The following is a 23,454-nucleotide window of genomic DNA, read 5'->3' as shown; positions in this document are numbered from 1 at the left end:
TACTTTACATGCTAAATTTTGTTAAACTTTTCTAAAATTTACTTCCTAAGAATATAAGTATAAAATATTTGCCTGTGCAACGTTTTTAGCAAAGCTCTTTGATTTATTTGAACTAAAATTGTTAAGAAACCTAGATAAATTTTGCATACATACCAAAGTTCGTGCAAAACAAACGTACAGATAGCTCAAAACTCTTTTATTTTAAGAAAGTGATGTTTTAAACATATTTTTAATGATTTAGAATTCAAAAAACTAAAAAATACTCCCTCATTTTTGTATTTCAGTACAAATATATGCAAAACTGGGACATCTTGTTTTAGCTATAAGGGAACACCCAGTTCATTTTCTTTGCAACTAGCAAATATATGCTTATTAACCCTTAAAGGACGGGGAAAAAAAGTTACGTTTAGGACGGCTGGGGTATTAAACTACCCCAACTAAAAATATAGGTTTTTATACAAAATATGTTGAACTTTTTAAATTAAAATGCGTGCTTTTAACAAAAATATCAATTTTCTCAATTTTTTTTTAAAGTGATATTTGAGACAATTTATTCAAATAAAAACAAAATATATCTTCTATATAAGGCAACTATTGTAAACAATTTTGCTATGAGCCTTGCAAACAGAATGGCTACATGATGCACATTGCAGACAAGTTTTTCTGTCATGAACACGAGGACACATATAGCATCTTTTTATATGCTGCTCTTGTATTGGTTGACCTTGATTTAAAAGGCTATTTTGTGCAATTACTTGGCGAAGATTATTATTTGCAACTATTTGTGGAAGATTGTCATTTGCATCAAATTTTTTAATAAGACTTTTTGATAATTCTTTTATAAATTCTCTTCTTCTATGAGAAACCCCATTTTTATAATTTGGGTGAATTGATAAGAATAAAATCAAAGCATTGTATGTTGCAAATCTAAAATATTACAAAACATTGTAAATGGCCATCGGTGACTCTTTCGGCGACTCGAGTGGCACCTGACAACCTGGTCTAATGTGTCAACTCCACCTTTATATTTGTTGTAAATTAGAATAATACGTGGTTTTTCATTATGGTCCACAACAATGTCATTACTGTGATGGAAGGTTGATAATAATATTACTGCTTTATTTTTCTTAGGTACATAAGAAACTATTGTAGAGTCATTTTGAAAACCGAAAATGCTAGAGTAAACTGGTCGATGTAAGGCTGGCAATAACTTTTTTGGTATTTCTCCTTTATTTTTTTTAATGGTGCCAGTGTATGTCATTTTACGTCCTAGCTATGCGCGTGCAAGATGAATGTTTGTAAAAAAATTATCAGCTGTTATGTGTCTACCGCTTCCATTTAGGTGATCAGTTAGTTCAAGAACTACTCGTGTACCTTGTCCAACATCACGTGCTCCATTTACTCTACCAATATACAGTTGCAAGTTTATGCAGTAAGAGGTTTCAACATCACATAATATCAATATCTTCATTCCATACTTTCCTGGCTTAGTAGGTATAAACATCTTAAATGGACAATGTCCCCTAAATGTAACTAGTTGTTCATCGACAGTGAGATATGCACTTGGATTGTAGTTGCTCTTACATTTAGTAATAAACATTTCCATTATATTTCTTAAAGGTGCAAATTTGTCTTCAAACCGTCTTTGATTTCTTGTTTCTCTCTCATCAAATCGAAGACATCGTCGCAAGTTAACAAATCGATCTCTTTGCATTGAAGCCGAAAATATTGGTATGCCATCTAATTTACTCCAAAGTTCTTTTATGCTTTGGTTTTTAGAATGGAACACTCCAGCTAGAAGAAAAACTCCAATAAACTCATAAAGTTCATTTACTGTCGTGTCAATCCATCCTTCTAGTCTTATTTTACGAGCCTCAGCATTAGTGCAGTTGACAATAATTCTAATCATTTCTGGTGTTATAAAGAGTTTAAAGGCAGTATCCACACTTTGGCCGCAAACCTGAGCTGCAAACCTTGTTGGGCCAGTTGGTTGTCAAATAATATTGTGTGCACGTGGCTGAGCAGCATCTACACATGGAAGTTTACTCCAAATTTCCTCACCATTCTTTGAAATCATGTTTAGATTTAATATGTGAATTTCCTGAACAACTTCTTCATCACTTTTATCAGAGATAATAGCATCTGATTCATCGTCAGCTGTAATAATATCTTCTTCGTCATCTGTAAGATTTTCGTCAGGTGAGTCATCACTTGAAGATAATTCATTTAAACTAAAAATTATATTATTAGCCTTGACTGCAGCAGTTCTTCTTGGGCGACTCATTATATTAGTTTTATTTATTCTAAAAAATAGTTTCAGTGTTTATCAAACAAAATATGTGAAAAATATATAACAAATTCTTTAGGCATTATTATTTTGTATCAATAATATAAATATTTTTGACATAAAAACAAAATATATGCAACATGAGCACACTATTGTTGTTACAGTGATTGTATATATATAATGCATATATGGTATAATTTACTCATAAAAAAGGTAAATAATACCCCATACCTATTAAAAAATAACTAAAACACAAACAAATATTAAACTAAACATGATTCATATAACTATTTATTGATTCACTAACTAAAAAATGGGAAAACTTGCATGAGGTATAAAAATACCTCAACCGTCTTTAACGTAACTAAATTTTTAACAAACAATATTATTGTCAATTAATTAGTAAAACAAAAACATTTTACACTAACAACTTCCTTAAATGATAATAAAAGATGTTCTGAAGTGGCAGTTCAAATAGTCAAAATTTGTTGATGTGGCAGTTAAAAACAAACTCTTCTGGGGTAGTAAAATACCCCGCCGTTCTTTAAGGGTTAAATAATTTGTTAACGTTACACGGAGGGGGAGGGGAGGTAGAAAGGATTACTGCCCTTTACCCATACATACCCTCCACATTTTTTTTTTAAATACCTTTTTTTATTTGTTTTTTAAGAAATTCTAAGATATAGAGGACTTTTTTTTAGAAATTGACGATTTTGCCTCTCCATTTTTAAACCTGTTTCGTTTTGTAAAGAGAGTAACAAAACTCATTTAAGAGAAAATTTATAAGTAAAAAAAGACTTTTTTATAAACAGTGCATTAAAAACTAACACTCTAAAAAATTAGGCAACCCATCCAAGTATAATATAATAAAATTTCAAGAACTAAAATTCGTTGAACAAAAACCTTCTCTCATATGAATTTTATCACTATGAAAAACAAAATGTCAAAATTTCAGCTCTTTTGCGTAGTTATTTAAAAAGCAGTTGTTTTGTAAACTTTTTAAAAATGTTTTTAATATAAATCAGTTGTTAGGGCGTTGTTACGGAAAAAACTATTGATTTGGTAGATATCAAGTCAAATTATTATTACTTAATGTTAAAATGTTAAATTAAAAGTTTTGTTATCTGTGAACAAAAGAATAATATACCAAATTCAATTTAGTTTTTTTTCTTCACAGTTGACTTTTATTTCATCGGGTAACATTTTAAAAACCCGTAAAAAAACCTAACTTTTTTTTAATGTTAAAAAACGGTAGTTTTTATGCAATAAAATTTAAAATAATAACATTTATATAAAATGATTACTATAAAATTTTACTTCTTTTGTGTAACAGGCTGACATACTTTTGTAGAAATGTTTCTCGAGTAATATTAGGGACCTGTTTGATGTTTAAGGGTCGGTGGGACCCATAAAAATATTTTTTAATCAAAAAATTTTTAAATCCCGTGTTATTTTATCATAAAGAACAAAGTAGGTAAAAAAAAAATCATCCAACCCTAATTATTATTTAATTATTGAGATAAATGAAAGAACTTACACTTCAAAATTGTATATAATGTGATTTTTAACAACGTTAAAAATAAAAATATACAGTGTTGAATATATTTGTTAAAACGATTTCTGTGCTATTTTAACTCAACACTACTTTTATCAAGTGAAGAAATTTAACTATGCGTTGCATATATTACACAATTATGCAATATATGCAACGAGTACTACTTTAGTACATTAACGTAACCGTAGTGTGACTAGAATATAGAAGTAAAAAAAAAAAAGCAAAACAAATAGTTAATTCCTTTTTTTTTTTACTTTCTATTCTTTTTATAGGCAGTTTACTTTTGTTTGAATTTTAGATATATTTTATTTAAGAACAAAACAATCAATATTTTAAATTATTTTTTGTTAAAAATATTTTATTTTTTGTCTTTTGTTTGTCTTTTTAATTATTTTTTGTTGCATAATCTTTTTATGTTTTAGTCGGTTGAAAGTAAAAAAAAAAAAGTCACAAAACATTAATTACAATAAGCGGCAAATATAAGCAAGTAGAATAACTGGCGTTATAAAAAGTCGGCAAAACCTTAGATCTTACAAACCAAATTAACGTGTTTAGCTTTAAAATTACAAACATAATCCTCGCATTAACATCAACATTAGCAAGTTAACAAGCTCTTATAGCTTTTTTTTAACTATCTTACTTATCGTGAATTTTTTTAGCTTCACCAAAAACCTGTAATTTATCCTGTTTCAACTTTTAATCCATAGTTATATGCTATTTATATCATATCAGTAAAAAAGAAGCCCATCATCTCTAATTAACAAAATTTGCAGCTTATTGGTATAAAACAACAATATTAAAGTGATCATTCAAAACGTTTTCGGTTTAATGTTTCAGAGACGTCAATTCAAAATAAAAGCTTTTGCGGCTAGCGTTGAAGTTAATGTCTGACAAACTTGTGCTGAAAATTGATGCCAACAATATCGCAAGATTATACTATTCCTTTTAACTCAAAACAACAATAAATTATTCATAAGTGTAATAAACAACAGCAAACTTTTTAGCTTGCTATAAAGTTTTATTAAAAATCAAATTAATTATGTCTTAATATTCGATAAATATTATCTATAAACTCAAAGTTAATGGAAAAGGAAATAAGCATTAGTCAACATAATTTGTAAACTTAGACAATAAAACTATCAAGCACAGACATATACTGACCATTGTTTGTTGTTTGAGAATGTTTTAATTAAATTTAAATTTTCGATTTTCGATTTCAAATTTTAAATCCTTTAAGTTTGGCACTCAATTCTAAATGCACTTAACAATTTTAAATAATTCTAAATGTAGCTACTAAAAAGTCAGTGACGGATCCAACCCACCAGAATATGAAAGTCCTAAAATATCTTAAAAATCGTGGAACTTTTTTTTTAGGAGACGCAAATGTGGTACAAAAATTAAAAAATATTTCAACATGCCCCCCCCCCCCCACCACCACCACCACCACCACCGCCACCAAAAAGTTCCTAGATCCGTCACTGCAAACAGCTTTAAATATATTCTAAATGTAGCTAACAGTTTTAAATTAAATAAAATTGTATAAAACCACTGCGGCCTCGTATGCACTATACACATAAATAATTTGAAGCTTGACTCTCATCTTTCCTTTGATTCGTCTTATCGTACTTAAATAATACAAAACATTTTGATTATCTAAGTTTTTTAAAAATCTAAAAACTAAAAATGCTAAAAACTAAATATTTACCTTTTATGATAATCATTCTACTTTTTATGGCATTCGTTAACAGGGTTAAAACTTGAACTTTTTTAAATTTTAAATATGTATTTATGTGCATTTTTAAAATTGAAATTTTTTAAAATGAGCTTTAAAATGCGTAATGTAATCAAAAGTATTTTGCAATTTATTTATTGTTAAATATAATATCATTTAAAACTAATACCTTTTACAAAATTTGAAGCTATAAGCAAAAAATATATTTTACAAACCAAATGCTCCAAGTGCCACGCTTTTTGCTGACATAGCATTTGCGAAGTATCCACTCAGCATACGTTGGATATTTAATTATGACAGAAAACTGCTGACGGTAAAAATAATTTTTTCGCTATACGTAATAAGAGCACTTGTTATAACTGTAATTTTAGGCTTTTTAATAATTAAGATACTAATTTACTTTATTATCATTAAACCAATTGATAAAATTAGTAAAGTATTATAGTTTTTAAAGAAAACTTTAGATCTTTAACTATACATAGCAAATAAATAACCCAGAAAAATATGCTGTAATATATATATATATATATATATATATATATATATATATATATATATATATATATATATATATATATATATATATATATATATATATATAAATATATATATATATATATATATATATATATATATATATATATATATATATGTATATATATATATATATATATATATATATATATATATATATATGTAAATATATATATATATATATATATATATATATATATATATATATATATATATATATATATATATATATATATATATATATATATGTATTTCATAAATACCTTCTTTTATATATATATATTTCAAAAATACCTTTTTTTTCAAAAACAACATTTAAATACTATTTTTAAATAAAATTCCGACCAATTTAAAGGCTTTTTTTATTCTTGGTGTCGAAGGGGCAGAAGGATAACGAGGTTGGGAGGTTCAATTTTTGCAAGTTTTTAGATTAATTTGTGTCTTAGTCGCCAACAATCTAAAACCCGCCCATCGAGCATGGTTAAATTTTTTTGCAAATGTTTTGGATATTAAGAAGTTAATGAAATAAACTAGTTTACCATAAGTTTTAAATGTAAAACTTTATCATTTTTTAGAAATGTTTTTTTGTTATCTTACATTTTTTTTTTCTGTATTGTAATTTGTAATACGCCTAATTGGCGTCACATGCTATAGTTTAATTTTCCTTGATTTATTAGTTTTGAGACTTCTAAAGGCCGACAAAATCCATTTTACACTACACTTGCGTATAAATGAAAAAGCTTGCGTTTATAAAAATATAATCTGCGCTTAAGTCAAAATTAAAAATATTTTGAATTTTTAAGGAAGTTACAAAGTAAGTTTTAAAATCTAAAAAATGGTTTCATGAAGAAGGTTACAAAATGGAAATATCGCAAGTTTAATATTAGTTTAATATCTTGTTTACATTTCTTTTAAGATATAAAGTGTGCTTATTACATTTTATTGTATAAAATTATTTTGTTTGCCTTTAATTCATCAGGAGTCGAACCTATTGAGACTATCAGTCGAAAATTTTTATTCAAGTTAACGTTTGCTAGAAAAATTGATGCAAAGAAGTTTAAAATATTGTGTATAATTTAAAAGAATGAAATCAGTTTTTTTTTTCACTTATAAGCCAATAACAATAATTTTAATAATGTGACATAATATCACATCTAAAATTACGCTGATTATAACTACATGTATTTTATGAGATTGTTAAGTTACTATTACTAATTTTTTTTTATATATTTGTAATACATAAATTATTAGTAATAAATGTAACGCGATATAAAATACAAGCTGCTACAATAAATGAAATTTTAAATGCAATTTTATGTATATTTTGTTATTTTATTATAAAATCAAGCCAAAGATATTTTTTTATAAAAATTTTGGATAACTCAATGTCCCAACATATGAGTCTTAATGGATTGTTAATGTATTTTTTACTTGTTTATGGCATTGCAAAAAAGAAAAATCAGATACAAAGTGAATCCCAACTTTATTCATACTTTTATTAGAATCTCGTAATATATATATATATATATATATATATATATATATATATATATATATATATATATATATATATATATATATATATATATATATCAATCAATCAATCAATCAATCAATATATTCTGAATTACATGATTTTACAATTCAAGGATGTTTACAAATAGTATAATTACTAATGATGCGTAAACACCTAATAATAATGAATAATAACGTAAGAATAAAATAGTAACAACTCTAAAAATCATAACGTTAACAATAATAATAACATTCATAATAACTATAATAATAAAAAGGGTATTAATAACAATAAAAATAATGGTATTAATAAAAATAATGATATTATTAAAAATAAAGGTAATAATAATAATAACAATGGTATATTTAAATATGTCTGTACTTATCTACATACGCACATACATAAATATACATACACATTCACACACATATCAACACACAACATACATACATACACATATACACACAATTGCACACATACATATACCCACACACACAGGCATACACGCATACACATTCAATCATTGTGCAAGGACGACAAAAAAGCTGTACATAAATGTAAATATTCATAAAAAAAAAAAAAAAAAAAAGATAAAATAAATAAAATATACAAGAGAGAGTATTTTCAAAAAGACTATTAACAGTAATATATTGTTTTTATTGATGTTATTATTCTAGTAGCTATCCAAATAGTGTTTTTTTAATTTATTGAGAAAATTATATTGAGAAATAAAGTTTTCAGTTTTAAAAGAATGAGGGAGATTGTTCCAAGCATTGGTGCACTGATGATATATTTATATATATATATATATATATATATATATATATATATATATATATATATATATATATATATATATATATATTTATATATATATATACATATATATATATATATATACATATATATATATATATATATATATTTATATATATATATATACATATATATATACATATATATATATATATATATATATATAATACATATATATATATATATATATATATATATATATATATATATATATATATATGTATATATATATACATTTTGTGCTGATTAGAAACTTTGGAAATATATATATGTGTATGTGTGTGTATGTATATATATATATATATATAATATATATATATATATATATATATATATATATATATATATATATATATATATATATATATATATATATATATATATATATGTATTTATATATATTTCCAAAGTTTCTGTTCAGCACAAAATGTGTAAAAAATTCTAATAAATAAGACAACTTTTAATTTTTTTTTTAAACTATTTAATTTATAGATGCATGTTTTATGGTTTTTTAAAATGTTTGTTACATTTTTAATTATAAGGTCTCTATTAGTTCAACTTAATTTTACTAATTTTATTTAAGCGTTTTAATATATTTTAACTGAGGATGGTTATGATATAGTCAAAATATGTATTAATAAATTAAATGGTTTTAACAAAAATTTAAAAAGTTGTCTTTTTATTAGAATACATATACATATATGTACATACATATATGTATAAACACGCGCACACAAAGGCAAACACTTCATATACTACCCAAATGTGGGGGCAACGATTTACACAAAACTTTTTCATATATATTTTATAAATGTTTCATAGTTTTTAGAGTCATTTTAAAAGTCATTTTGTTTTTTATTCAGGGAATTCCCTAGTTATTTTATTTGCAATTTTTTATAATATTAACAATTAGTCCCTATTATCGGTATTTTTTATTGAATTTCTTATGCTTTTGTTATAGAAAATATAATTGAATGTTCCCAAATCGTGAGACTCTTATGGCGCAAATCTCATGGACGAATTTATAAGGAAAGTATTCAATTCTTGTGATCGTGATCAAGACGGATATTTAGATAGGTAATAGTTAAGTAGTTATCTTTTTTAGGTATTTTTAATCTTATAAAATACTAAATGTATAAAATATTATTTTGGGATTATTATAATGCATAATTTAAATTAAATAATAAATTGTTAATAAGTATTGATAATATTTTTTTAGTATTGATAACAAATTTTGTAATTATTTTGAATAGACAAAATAAGCTTTATAAGTAGGTGAATACTTTTCTCCAGCATGCAGCCTTTAGCCCTACTGTGAAAATGTATTCATATGTTTTAATATATTTTTTTTCATCAATTAAATATTGTGGATTGTGAAAATTTTGAAAGTTTTTCTCTGAGCAAATTATTAAAAATCATTTTCATATTAAAATTTTACATATCAAAATTCTTTTATTTTTTCTTCATTTAACTTTGTTGAATTTTATAAAACTTTTGTTTACTTAACAGATGATAAATTTTGATTAAAGAACTATACTGAGATATTTATTTATTTTAGCAATTCATATAAACAATGAATAGATTAAACAAAAATCTATTTTAGAATATTTTGCATTTGTTTCATTATTTATGCTATAATTTTTTTTTTAGTTTATATATATATATATATATATATATATATATATATATATATAAACATATATATATATATATATATTAATATGTAGTTTAAACATCTTTTTTTTTAACAATAAATAAGAAACAAGATTTTTTTAAATGTATTTTTATAAACATGCACATCTGTTAAATAGATAAATGTTATCCAAAATCTATTGATAAATAGTTTTTTTTTATATATGAAGAGTTTATTAAGTCACATATTTCTAAGATGATTTTGATGTTTTGTTTGGTTTTATTTTGTCAGTAAACTTTCCATTGACTTTTATTTAAATAAAAAGACAAAAGAAGCACATGCTTAAAAATCTGCTCATTTGTGAAATTTTTTTTTAATTATGCTATTTATATCAAATTTTTATAATAATTTGAGTTGCAAAAAAATCTGGTATTTAAATTAAATTTTTTTTTTTTTTTTTTTTTATACATTTATTTGTTACACAAATTTTGCAAATTAGACATAATATTTTTTAATGAAGTAATCAGTGATAATCTTGTTGTGGAATTTTTAGAAATAGGAAACTTGATCATTGACAAAAGTTTTTAGTGGTTAGACAATTATAAATTATTTTTAATTATTGCTTGTTACAAAAGGTTGGATTTAGAAGAAGTTCAAAATCAAATTGGATTAGAGGGAAATATTTCTCAGATATTTGATCAGTTTGGTGCTACTGAAAGTGGAAAAATATCTTTTCAGCAATTTTGTGAGAACAGTTCAGTTTTGTTTGGAGATTTAAATCAATCTAGCTCTGACTCTTCTCCAGAATATTTTACTGATTCTGATACCCAAATGCAGGAAATTCAAGAAAAGTTGATATCTGGAAGTAAGAAGAATTCTTTTCAAAATCATCAAATTCAAATGGAGTTAGATGATACTTCAAAATTTGAAAATAGAGGTTTAACTTTTAAATTCTTTTTTATATATTAATTATTTTTTGATGAAAAATATTTTTCAATAAAAATATCACATATTTTTCAGGAGCACCTCGGCATTCATCTTTTTTAAAAGATAATCAAACTCTAGAATCAGAGTTAGAAGCAAGCAACCAACGAATAAAAAAGATTTCCGAACTATGGGATACCAATCCTCATAGAAAAAGTGGTGGGGGTATTGAAGATTATTTGGATCAGAAAACTTTACTTCATCTTGAGAAATTAAAAATTATAGATCCACAGAATTTAGAAAAAATTGGAATTGAATCAAATAATATTGATGAGTTGGAACAAGGTGATCTAGCAACTGGGCCAGATTATTTAGAAATGTCTAAAAAAGTTAGTTTTTTTTTTTTTTTTTAACTGCAACATTTTAGTATTATATCTATCTATCTATATATATATATATATATATATATATATATATATATATATATATATATATATATATATATATATATATATATATTCACAATTATTTTTGTTATCTGCTAGATCTTGATACATAATGGTTTGCGAATTAGTATTTCCTGCATTTTAATTGCTTTTAATTGTATTCATAAATACTTATGCTGCTGTCATATCTAAAGAATTCTATTGTGATAAGATTACACACAGTTTGTTTTGTTAGTTGGCATGTAAATGAAACCTTGTTAGTTTGTAACATTAATTCCATAATTAAATTAAAATTTATATATATATATACATATAAATATATATACATATATATATATATATATATATATATATATATATATATATATATATATATATATATATATATATATATACATATATATATATACATAAATATATATATATATATATATATATATATATATATATATATATATATATATATACATATATATATATACATACATATATATATATATATATATATATATATATATATATATATATATATATATATATATATATATATATATATATATATATAGTATATATATACATATATACAATGAAAAATGTATGTCAAACAAAATCTCAACTTCAAAAAAATTTTTTTTATATATTTCTTTAAAGGTTTGTAAGAAATTAGTACAAAATATATTTAACACTAGAGGCCTTTCAATGTTTCATCAGTAGTGTTAGTTTAAGTGCTGTTATGTACAAATTTATTTATTTTTTGTTACAAAAGTATTTTTTAATCAATTAATGTATTGTTGCTATTAGTTACCGTTGTCTAATATTTTTTAAAACAGGAAGTGTTAATTAAAAGTATCATGCTTTTGTTTATGCAAATGACTTTCATAAGATAATAAATTTTTATCACTTTTAAGTTCCAGAAATACAAAAAACTGGAAAAATGGTTCCATTATTTTTTTATTTATACGTTGGCAATCATATACATGATTGTCAAACCTGTCTGTTGAATGGCCAGTTCTGCAACTTGAAATATGACCATTAGTGCGATTTCTCAAATTGTTTGTTTTTCCAGTATACGTTGATTGACCATTACAAGACAAACATTTTAGATAATAAATGACATTCTTGCTGCTACAAGTAATGTGACTTTTAATGTTCCAAATAGTACCGTTGGATGTTACGAAATTATTTACCTCTTGTAGGTAAAATAAACAAATTTTGCAATGACTATCATTACATTTAAAAATTCCTATCTTTTTGTTATTAGATGTTGTGGAATTAAATTTAGCGGAAGTAAGTTGTCTCAGTAAATTTCGTGGTTGTTTGTAAGCTATTACAGGATTTATGTTAGAAAATATTTTTTCTATTCTTTCACTGGTGGATAAACTGAGTAGAAGTTTGGTTTTAGTTAATATAGGTTGGCAATTTAGGTTGCTGTAAAATGTAGTGACTAAAGGAACGACTTCATTAGGTTTCTTTTGTTGAGCTGGTCCTTGTAGTTTTGCATTATGAAATGCTTTTTCAATAACAATGTCTGGATAATTACATTCTTTCAGCCATAATTTAAGCTCTGCTAAATGCAGGTTTTTGGTGATATAATCAGATGTAAATACAATTATTCTTTTTGCAAGACTATAAGGGATGTTCTTTTTGGTGTGGTAAGGATGATGACTGTTAAAATTAAGATAATCGTATGTGTTTGTTTCTTTATAAAATATGTCAGTTTTGATATATTTGTTATTTTGAAAAATAACAGAAATGTCTAAAAAATTAATTATATTATAAATATTTTCTTTTTCAACTAATTCAATGCCATAGTCAATTGTGAAGGTAATTGAATTGTTTAATTCGGCGAGTGACAATTTAAATTTGTTTATATCTAAGTGTTTAGGCCATATGTTAAAACCATCATCAACATATCTAAAGTAGAACTGTTCAATAGTATGAACTTCGTCATTCGAAAAAAATCTTGGTAGAATTTTTGGAAAAAGTATTGTTTCTTCTAAGAAACCTATCAAAAGACATGCATAGTCTGGTGCAAAGTCTGTACCCATGGCTGTACCTGTGATTTGGTGAAATAATTGATTATCAAAGAGGAAATTATTGTTTTTTAAAATAAATGATGCTGATTCTATAATGAAATTGGTAGTAATTCGTTCAGGTATTAGATTTTTATGTTTTTCAACCCAAAATTTTAATGCTTCTAAACCAAGGTTGTGGGGAATTGTAGTGTAAAGGTTAACAATATCACATGTTAGTTTAATACTATCTAGCTCTACTTTTCTAGGAATTTTTCTTAAGAAGTCCCAATCATCTTTTATATAAGTTTTTTGCTTCCGTACAATAGGAGATAGAATTACGTGCAGAAATTGGCTTAAATGTGACGTAGGTGAGTCAATTCCTGCAATTATAGGTCGACCCTTTAAATTGATTGGTGGTTGCATTTCAATAACTAGAGAATTAGACTCTTGAACTTTTTTGATTATTTCTTTACATTTGTGAATTTTGGGAATTACATAAAAATTGCTTGATTTCCATTCAAATTTTGTAATGTAGTCTATCTTGTTTTGTGTTAAGCATTTATGTTTATCAATCATTTTTAAAAGATTTTTGAAAACTAGTTTATCAGAGTTTAAGTTTGTTTTTTCATACGTGATTGAAGATGATAGATGATCTTGATAAACAAGCTTATCGCTATAATATGTAGAGTCCATCACAATTAAACTGCTACCTTTATCAGCTATTTTAATAACAATGTCTTTCATTTCTCTCAGCTCTTTAAGAGCTGTTCTTTCTTGTGATGAAATATTATCAACTGATAGATTTTTAATGGGATCAACTTGTTTGATTTTCGAAATTATTTCATTAAGTTCTGGAAGAGTTGATTTACCATTATAATTTGATTTCTTCTTTAAAATGCTAATATCATTATGATGGGTTTCATAAAATTTTTCTTTTAGTTTAAGCTTTCGAGTGAATTGTCTTTTATCTGAATTAATGTGTAAAAAATTACCTTTAGTTGCTGGGCAGAATTTAGGACCTTTTATCAGAGGTGATATTTGGAAAGTGGTCAGGTGTTTGGTGGATAGGTTGATGACCTTAGGTTGTATTTTCTTGGGATTGTGCTTGTCCAGTTTTGTAACAAAAAATAAATAAATTTGTACATAACAGCACTTAAACTAACACTACTGATGAAACATTGAAAGGCCTCTAGTGTTAAATATATATTTTGTAGTAATTTCTTACAAACCTTTAAAGAAATATATAAAAAAAAATTTTTTTGAAGTTGAGATTTTGTTTGACATACATTTTTCATTGTATTGGTTAAAATTATATTAATAGTTATACATATATATATATACATATATATATGTATATATATATATGTATATATAAATATATATATACATGTTTATTTATGTATATAAATGTATGTATATTAAATTAAAATTTATATATATATATATATATATACATATATATATTTAAATATATATATATATATATATGTATATATATATATGTGTATATATATATAAATGTGTATATAAATATATATAAATATATATATATATATATATATATATATATATATATATATATATATATATATATATATATTTATATATATTTATATACACATTTATATATATATACACATATATATATATACATATATATATATATATATTTAAATATACATATATATATATATATATATATATATATATATATATATATATATATATATATATATATATATATATATATATATATATATATATATGTTAATTTATGTATATAAATGTATGTATATTAAATTAAAATTTATATATATATATATATACATACATATATATATACATATTTATTCATATACATATATTATTTACATATTTATTCATATCATTTACATATTTATTCATTTACATATATTATTTACATATTTATTCATATCATTTACATATTTATTCATTTACATATTTATTCATATACATATGAATATATATATATATATATATATATATATATATATATATATATATATATATATATATATATATATATATATATATATATATATGTTTATTTATGTATACAAATGTATGTATATATTTCTTAAGATTATTTTATGACATTATTATTTTGTTAGTTTAGTTATACCTCCATAAATTTAAAGATTTAATAAAAAATACTTATAATTTTAAGTTATAAGTATATTGTTTATCAATTATAAGATTCCTTTAGATATGACAGTATTTATATATAGATTTTTTAACTTAAAACAGAATTTTCAAAAGATTGCTGCACAGAGAATCAAGTTAAGTGCAATACTACCAGGGTGTGGTACACCACTCAAGGCATCAATGGTGAAGAGCAAGCCCTCTTTACCACTATTCCCTATAGTGGTTGTGCAGTGTTGAGATTGTTATATATGAAAAAGTTGTAGGCTAATATCCAAACAGATTTGGTTAAATAATAAAATAAAGTTATCTATTTTAACTTGGTTTTGGTACTGAAAGTATGGTTCATACTTTCAGGACCAAAATCTGTTCTATCATATTTAATTCAGGATATGGAACCTTTTTATTAGAGCAATTAGCCATTGTTTTAATCTATTAAATCTTTCACTTGACCTAAAATGCATTTAGGCCCCTTTTAAATTGAATTTAAACAAAAAACATAAAACTAAGCAAGTTATTTTTAAGTTGCTAACTTGTTGTTATTAAGAGTGTATGATAAAAGATTTATAAAAAGTATAAATTAAACTTTTTTTTTAATATTATGAAGTTTTTTAAGCTTTAATTTTAAGAAGTTTTTAGTTATAAAAGTTATTTAAATAATTAATGTTTTTAGATTATATAACCTAGTATAGTTTTATAAATAATAGATATTATAGATACTTTGTAGTTGTACTATTTACAAAATTATATTTAATGTTTACTATTTGTATTATTGTAATTATTGTTTAGCTTCATTTAGCTGCTTTAACCCAGTATAAAAATGAAATACATCAATTACGTCAAAAGTTTCACCAAGTTAGTAAAGAACGTGACTCTCTTCTCAAAGAAAAAGCACAGTGGTTCAATGAGCAGAAAAAAACCCATCATGATTATGAAGAGAAACTTCAGTCTCAGGTAAATTATTTATTTGTAGTTTCATTGAACTTTTTTATTTGTAGTTTAGTTAATGTTAATGAAGAAATTATTCATAATTAGGTCTTAATTACTTAGACTATGCGAATAACAGAATTGCAGAGTGTTATTGCAGAGTTAAAACGTAAGTTGCAAAGCAAAAATGATAACAAAATTATTGAAGAAGAAGAAGAAGATGTTCAAAGTAATTCTAGTTCAGATCGAGAAGTTCAAGGTATTTAAAATTTAAATTATGTTAAAATTGTTTTTTTTTTTTTTTTTTTTTACAAATGTACATATTTTTGATAAATACATATAAATGATTTGATTTGGCTTAACCTATGTATTTGAATCTAAATAAAATTAAGAAAATATTTAAACACATTGAAATTTTTCACTATTATTCCTTTACAAAATTTGTTTATAAAAAAATTACATTCTAAAAATAACATATTAAAATATTTATAGATATATAAATAATTACTATTCACACAACTATTAACTTTACTTAGTAATAAGGAAAAATCACAGTAGGTGTATTAGAAAATATTATTTTCTTTTCTACCTTTCATGCTACTGTGATCTAACTGCTTATATTCTACTCCATATTATGGAGCATAAGATGTGCAATCTTGCAATATGTCTTTAAAAAAAAAAAAGAACATTTTATAAAGTTTGTTCTAATGCTGCATTAAATATTCTATAAAATAATTACTAAAGAAATAAATTGTATACTTGAAAATACAAATTTCTATTATTCATACCTACGCTGTAATAAAAGTTTTTGTACTAAAAACAAATAGCTAACAAAAAAACTAAAATCTGATGTTGTTTTTTTGCTGGTTTTTTTTTAAAGCAAGCTGAAGCCTTACAAACTAAACTGTTACTAATTTTTTTAAATCAATATGTAACAGTTAAGTTAACAAATGAGTCATGCTAACACAAATAACCTAAAGTTTTTCCAAATAACACATTGAACCGTGGTTTTTCCACGTAACACATAGAAGTAATAGTTTTTCCTCAGGAGAATTAGAACTATGGGCTTTCTGTGGATGCAAATATGCATTGCTTTTAACATAATTTAAGATTTTAGAAAATAATAGTTTTTATTTTTTAGGGTCAAATCCATGTTCTGAATGTTCGTGTGAAAATTGTGATCATCATTTGGAGGAGGATGGCCCAAACCAAGTTAATTACTTGGCAACCACTCATGAGACAGCTGGTGATAGTATGCAAGATGAGCTTTTGAGTAATAAATCTTTATTAATTAATGATCTCACTAAAACCAATAGAGATAGTGAAGCTTCTACTAATGAGCTTTCTCAACAGTTGTCTCGAGTTCTTGGAGCATTGGAATCAACTATTGAAGATCACAAACACAAAAATGAAACTAATACTCTAACAACAATTGATTCAAAAGTAGATGAATCTTCTGAGGTATTTTTATTATGTGAAAATAGTTTAAAAAATAAATAAAAAATAGTTGAATAAATAAAATTTAATGATTAAATAAACTTATATTTCTTTTTTAAAATTTTCTTTAACTTATCAACATTTCTCATTTTTAACTTTTACCTTCTTGAACTTATTAACCTTTATTATTTTTATTAAATAACTAAATATATTATTTAGTAATTGGATATATTGTTACATATTTTTGAAAATGATTTATTAATGATCTTATCCTACAGATAGTTGAATCCAAACGGTTTCAAGAACAGATTGATATGTTATTAAAACAAGTAGAGTCTTTGAAAAGAGACAAACGATTGTGTAAGCTTTTCTATTTTTCCTTCCTTATTGTTTGTTGTTGTTATTGCAATAATAATTAATACTATTATTATTAGTAATATTATTATAATAAGTATTATTATTATTTTGTTATTGTTTATTTATTTAATAATTGATCCAATGATTTTGAGCAGTTAGTCACATTGAATATTCATGTTGTTCGTTATTTTTTTTATTGTGCAAAATAAACTTTTAAAATTGTACCAAAGTATATGCAGTTTTAGAACTTAACATTTTTAAAGTTGCTTAAATATAATATAAATAAACAAAAACTAATTAATAAAAAGTATTTAAACTATTTCTTTTACTCTTTCTTTTCTTTTTATCTGTTTCTCTTTTAAATTAAGTTAATATTTTTCTGTTGGATAGCTTTTTTTTCAGATGTTACTATGGCTATATAACGATTCGGCATGAATGCAACTTTATTGCTGATTATTATTTTTATTTGTATTAATTTTAATGCAAATACTGTTAATAATAACAATAAAGAAGATAAAGTAAAAATAATGTGAATAATATTATCAATTAATAATAATTAATAATGTTAATAATATTATCAATTAATAATAATTAATAATGTTAATAATATTATCAATTAATAATAATTAATAATGTAAATAATATTATCAATTATTAATAATTAATAATGTTAATAATATTATCAATTAATAATTATTAATAATGTTAATAATATTATCAATTAATAATTATTAATAATGTTAATAATATTATCAATTATTAATAATTAATAATGTTAATAATATTATCAATTAATAATAATTAATAATCTTAATAATATTATCAATTAATAATAATTAATAATGTTAACAATATTATCAATTAATAATAATTAATAATGTTAATAATATTATCAATTAATAATTATTAATAATGATATTAATATTATCAATTATTAATAATTAATAATGTTAATAATATTATCAATTATTAATAATTAATAATGATATTAATATTATCAATTAATAATAATTAATAATGTTAATAATATTATCAATTATTAATAATTAATAATGTTAATAATATTATCAATTAATAATAATTAATAATGTTAATAATATTATCAATTAATAATAATTAATAATGTTAATAATATTATCAATTATTAATAATTAATAATGTTAATAATATTATCAATTATTAATAATTAATAATGTTAATAATATTATCAATTAATAATAATTAATAATGTTAATAATATTATCAATTAATAATAATTAATAATGTTAATAATATTATCAATTAATAATAATTAATAATGTTAATAATATTATCAATTAATAATAATTAATAATGTTAATAATATTATCAATTAATAATAATTAATAATGTTAATAATATTATCAATTAATAATAATTAATAATGTTAATAATATTATCAATTAATAATAATTAATAATGTTAATAATATTATCAATTAATAATAATTAATAATGTTAATAATATTATCAATTAATAATAATTAATAATGTTAATAATATTATCAATTAATAATAATTAATAATGTTAATAATATTATCAATTAATAATAATTAATAATGTTAATAATATTATCAATTAATAATAATTAATAATGTTAATAATATTATCAATTAATAATAATTAATCATGTTAATAATATTATCAATTAATAATAATTAATCATGTTAATAATATTATCAATTAATAATAATTAATAATGTTAATAATATTATCAATTATGATTAAACTACTTATTTTAGCTTTTTTATTTTTAATCCAAAAAATATTTTTTAAATTACAATCTAATTTTTTTCTGACTTTACAAAATTTCAGTAGAAAAGCAACTTCATGACATTAATGTTCAAGGATATGTTTATCAGAAAGGAAATACAACTCATGTAGAAGATGTAAGAAATCCTTTAAATTTTGTTCAACATAAAACATTATACCCTTTAGGATTTTAAAATATTTTTTCTTATAGGAAATAATTGGAATTAACACCCATTTAAAGTTTCGATTCTGATATTTTTGACCAATTTTATACCAAGTTATTGACTATTGTCACAAATATTAATTTTATTCTAATCAATTTTATTAATGTCTGTTTAAAATGTGTCTGTTTTAGATGTTTAAGATGTCTATTTTAATCAAAAAGTATAAAATAGTATATTACAATTTCTTACATATAAGGGATCTAGTTAGAAAAAAACTCCTATCTGATGTTAATAAATAATATAGTAAAATAGTGTATATCAATAAAGAAAATTAATTCTAAACCACTGCTTTTACAAATGTATTTTAGTAGCACCATTGAAATGGGATTAGGAATTTACAATAAGATATCTCTAGAGGTTGGACCCAAACTTACCTCTAGTGAACCTATTGTATAAATCACTACTTAGCTGGTCCAGCTGAACCAGCTCAGTAGTGATTTTAACAATGGATGCTGAGGACCATCAGTTTTTTACATTACTACAACAGAATCAGTGACAATAGAACTAGTAAGCGACCGAGGTTGAAATTTTACTGGGACCGGATTTGTAACCAGGGCTGCATAAACATTTATAGATCCTAAAGTATATTTTTTTATATTATGTATATATATGCATATATAAACATCATTATGATCAACATGATCATCATAATCATCATTACCATCATCATCATTATCATCATAGGTGTTAGCCTTGCTCTTTTATGCTGTTTTTAATATAAACAAACTAGAACATTTTCTTTCCTTAACTAAAGCTCATTCATACAATATGTAAGGTGCTCTCCAAGTTTTTTTTACTTCTACCACTACCATTTTCTCCCAAAGCTGCTACCTCTCTACATACTGATACTTAAATCACTTTAATCTTCTCTAACAAAGTGTGTTCACTACAACATTTTTTCAATTCTGTTTAAGATTATGCCTCCTTTTCTTGTCTTGTTAGAGTCTCACCACACATGCATCTAATTATCTTCTCTTTTGACAAATACTACATTAAATAAATATGTATCGATATTGTATGCAAGCATCTAAATAAAAAGCAAACATGTTTATATTCATATTATTACACACAAAAAAAACAACTTTCAATTTCAATTCTTTATAAAATAAAAAAATAAAAAACACATAACGAGTGTTTTATTTAAATTCTAAATACAAACCTTGAATTAAAAAAGTAATAAAGCGCATATTGGAAGCTTTTATTCCTTCTCTTCAATTTTATGCGAAGCCTCGTTCTACTCCACATTTTTCACCATCTTGAGCAGTTGCTTTATTAAACAGTTATCATTTTTTTCAACTACTTTATAAGAACATCTCTCTTGAGAACAAATGTCCTTTTAATATTCCAAGAAGCCAATGTAAAAAGGTTCTGTCTGATTTTAAGCTCTGTTATTCTCAGTTTACTAAAACTTGTATTTTATTGTAGATGTTATGTTCTAGAGACTTTTAGAAAGTCTTCAACAGTGTCATTAACAGAAGTAAGTCTAACATATAGTCTTCAGTTTAAATGACTTACTTTAGTTAATTTAATTCATGAGTCTTATCTTCTTACTTCTCCCTAGAATAGGGTCCAGACCTCTAGAGCAGAGTTATTTGGAAAGAAGTTTTCCTCTAACTTGACCCTAATGACCATTTTCTTCTTGTCATACCAATTAAAAGGATTAACCCATTGTTAAACATCCAAATCACTCTGGCTTTCAATGCTAAAGTTAATTCTCAATTATACACTTCTACAGTTTGTGCTTCAGACAAGATTTCTATCATAGTCTTAAAAAAGTTTTCTCCAGCTCTCTCTTTAATTTCTTGTTAAACTATTAAAAAATGCTAATAAGTGGTTCCAACTTTTAAAAACTTTAAAACACATTTTGACCTCTTTAACTATACTACAATTAGTATTCACTCTGTTATTAGTTTCTCTATATAAAGTTTTTAAGATTATTTTATCATTTCTTTCTAACTGCAGTATTAAAGTTATTCTTGAAGGCCTACTTTCTTCTTTATTTAAGGTAACTTTAAGGGGCCCCAACATGGTTTCTTATTTATAATAACAATCTTTGTGAAAATTTTACATCTAAAATGGCTCTATTTGTTATGACTCAACTTTATACTCTTGTCTTGACAAAAAAAATTCACTTTTGATTGCTTAAAACAAGCAGCTGGTTTTTAATCTGATCTCTCTTTTGTAACAGCCTAAGGTTTGCGTTGGCTTGTGGATTTTAAGTCTAGACTTTGAAATCCACAATTTTTTCTTAGACAAATAAACTCATTTATTTACTGCAAAAAAATATTGTAATATTGTTGGCATTCCTATATTAATGAATGTCAACCCTCAAACTCTCAGACAAAGTCTAAAAGCACATTTTAAATGTAATTAGACCTCCTTTATCTGTCAGGCTTGATCTGCTTTAGCTTTCAAGCCATTGGTGTAAGGTTGCATTTCTTTCTTTTTTCTATAAATACTATCATGGTCAATGCTCAAATAAGCTATTAACAGCCTAAGGTTTGCGTTGGCTTGTGGATTTTAAGTCTAGACTTTGAAATCCACAATTTTTTCTTAGACAAATAAACTCATTTATTTACTGCAAAAAAATATTGTAATATTGTTGGCATTCCTATATTAATGAATGTCAACCCTCAAACTCTCAGACAAAGTCTAAAAGCACATTTTAAATGTAATTAGACCTCCTTTATCTGTCAGGCTTGATCTGCTTTAGCTTTCAAGCCATTGGTGTAAGGTTGCATTTCTTTCTTTTTTCTATAAATACTATCATGGTCAATGCTCAAATAAGCTATTATCTCTATTATGATAAATAAAAACTTATTTTTGCTTGGCTTCTTATTCTACATGTTGCATCATTTTACTGTATATGTCTCTTTATGCTATAAAAATTTATTTATTAATCCAGTTTCCTTGTACATCAAAAAAACTTTATAACTCTTACCTATCTTCATGTTTTCATTTTTTATACAACCTACAACCTTTGAAGTCTTCAGTTAACCTAGCTTTATAATGCTAATCTCTATTTTAAAGTAATTCGTAACTTAATAGTGGTTGCTTGCAACCTTTTTGGAAGTAAATTAGTGTTTAAAAATATATATTCCAGTATTTAATATAAAAA

At 23.4% G+C, this 23,454-nt stretch overlaps 1 protein-coding gene across 1 annotated transcript in view; it reads left to right on the top strand.

Moving 5' to 3' along the window:
* The first annotated feature begins 9,368 nt into the window (after positions 1–9,368).
* LOC100209992 (colorectal mutant cancer protein) overlaps positions 9,369–23,454 on the top strand; it is a 24,701-nt gene continuing 10,615 nt past the window's right edge. Inside the window, exons 1-8 of the mRNA XM_065799209.1 lie at positions 9,369–9,517; positions 10,709–11,010; positions 11,094–11,386; positions 16,411–16,575; positions 16,672–16,807; positions 17,690–18,009; positions 18,264–18,345; positions 20,176–20,249. Coding sequence (XP_065655281.1) covers positions 9,453–9,517; positions 10,709–11,010; positions 11,094–11,386; positions 16,411–16,575; positions 16,672–16,807; positions 17,690–18,009; positions 18,264–18,345; positions 20,176–20,249 — 1,437 coding nt within the window. The 5' untranslated portion in view covers positions 9,369–9,452. The remainder of the gene's footprint in view (positions 9,518–10,708; positions 11,011–11,093; positions 11,387–16,410; positions 16,576–16,671; positions 16,808–17,689; positions 18,010–18,263; positions 18,346–20,175; positions 20,250–23,454) is intronic.

This window comes from Hydra vulgaris, chromosome 06 (genome assembly GCF_038396675.1).
Source record: "Hydra vulgaris chromosome 06, alternate assembly HydraT2T_AEP".
Classification (NCBI taxonomy): Eukaryota; Metazoa; Cnidaria; class Hydrozoa; order Anthoathecata; family Hydridae; genus Hydra; species Hydra vulgaris.
The sequence above is the reverse complement of the archived record's forward strand: the minus strand, read 5'-3'. Positions and strand labels throughout refer to the sequence as shown.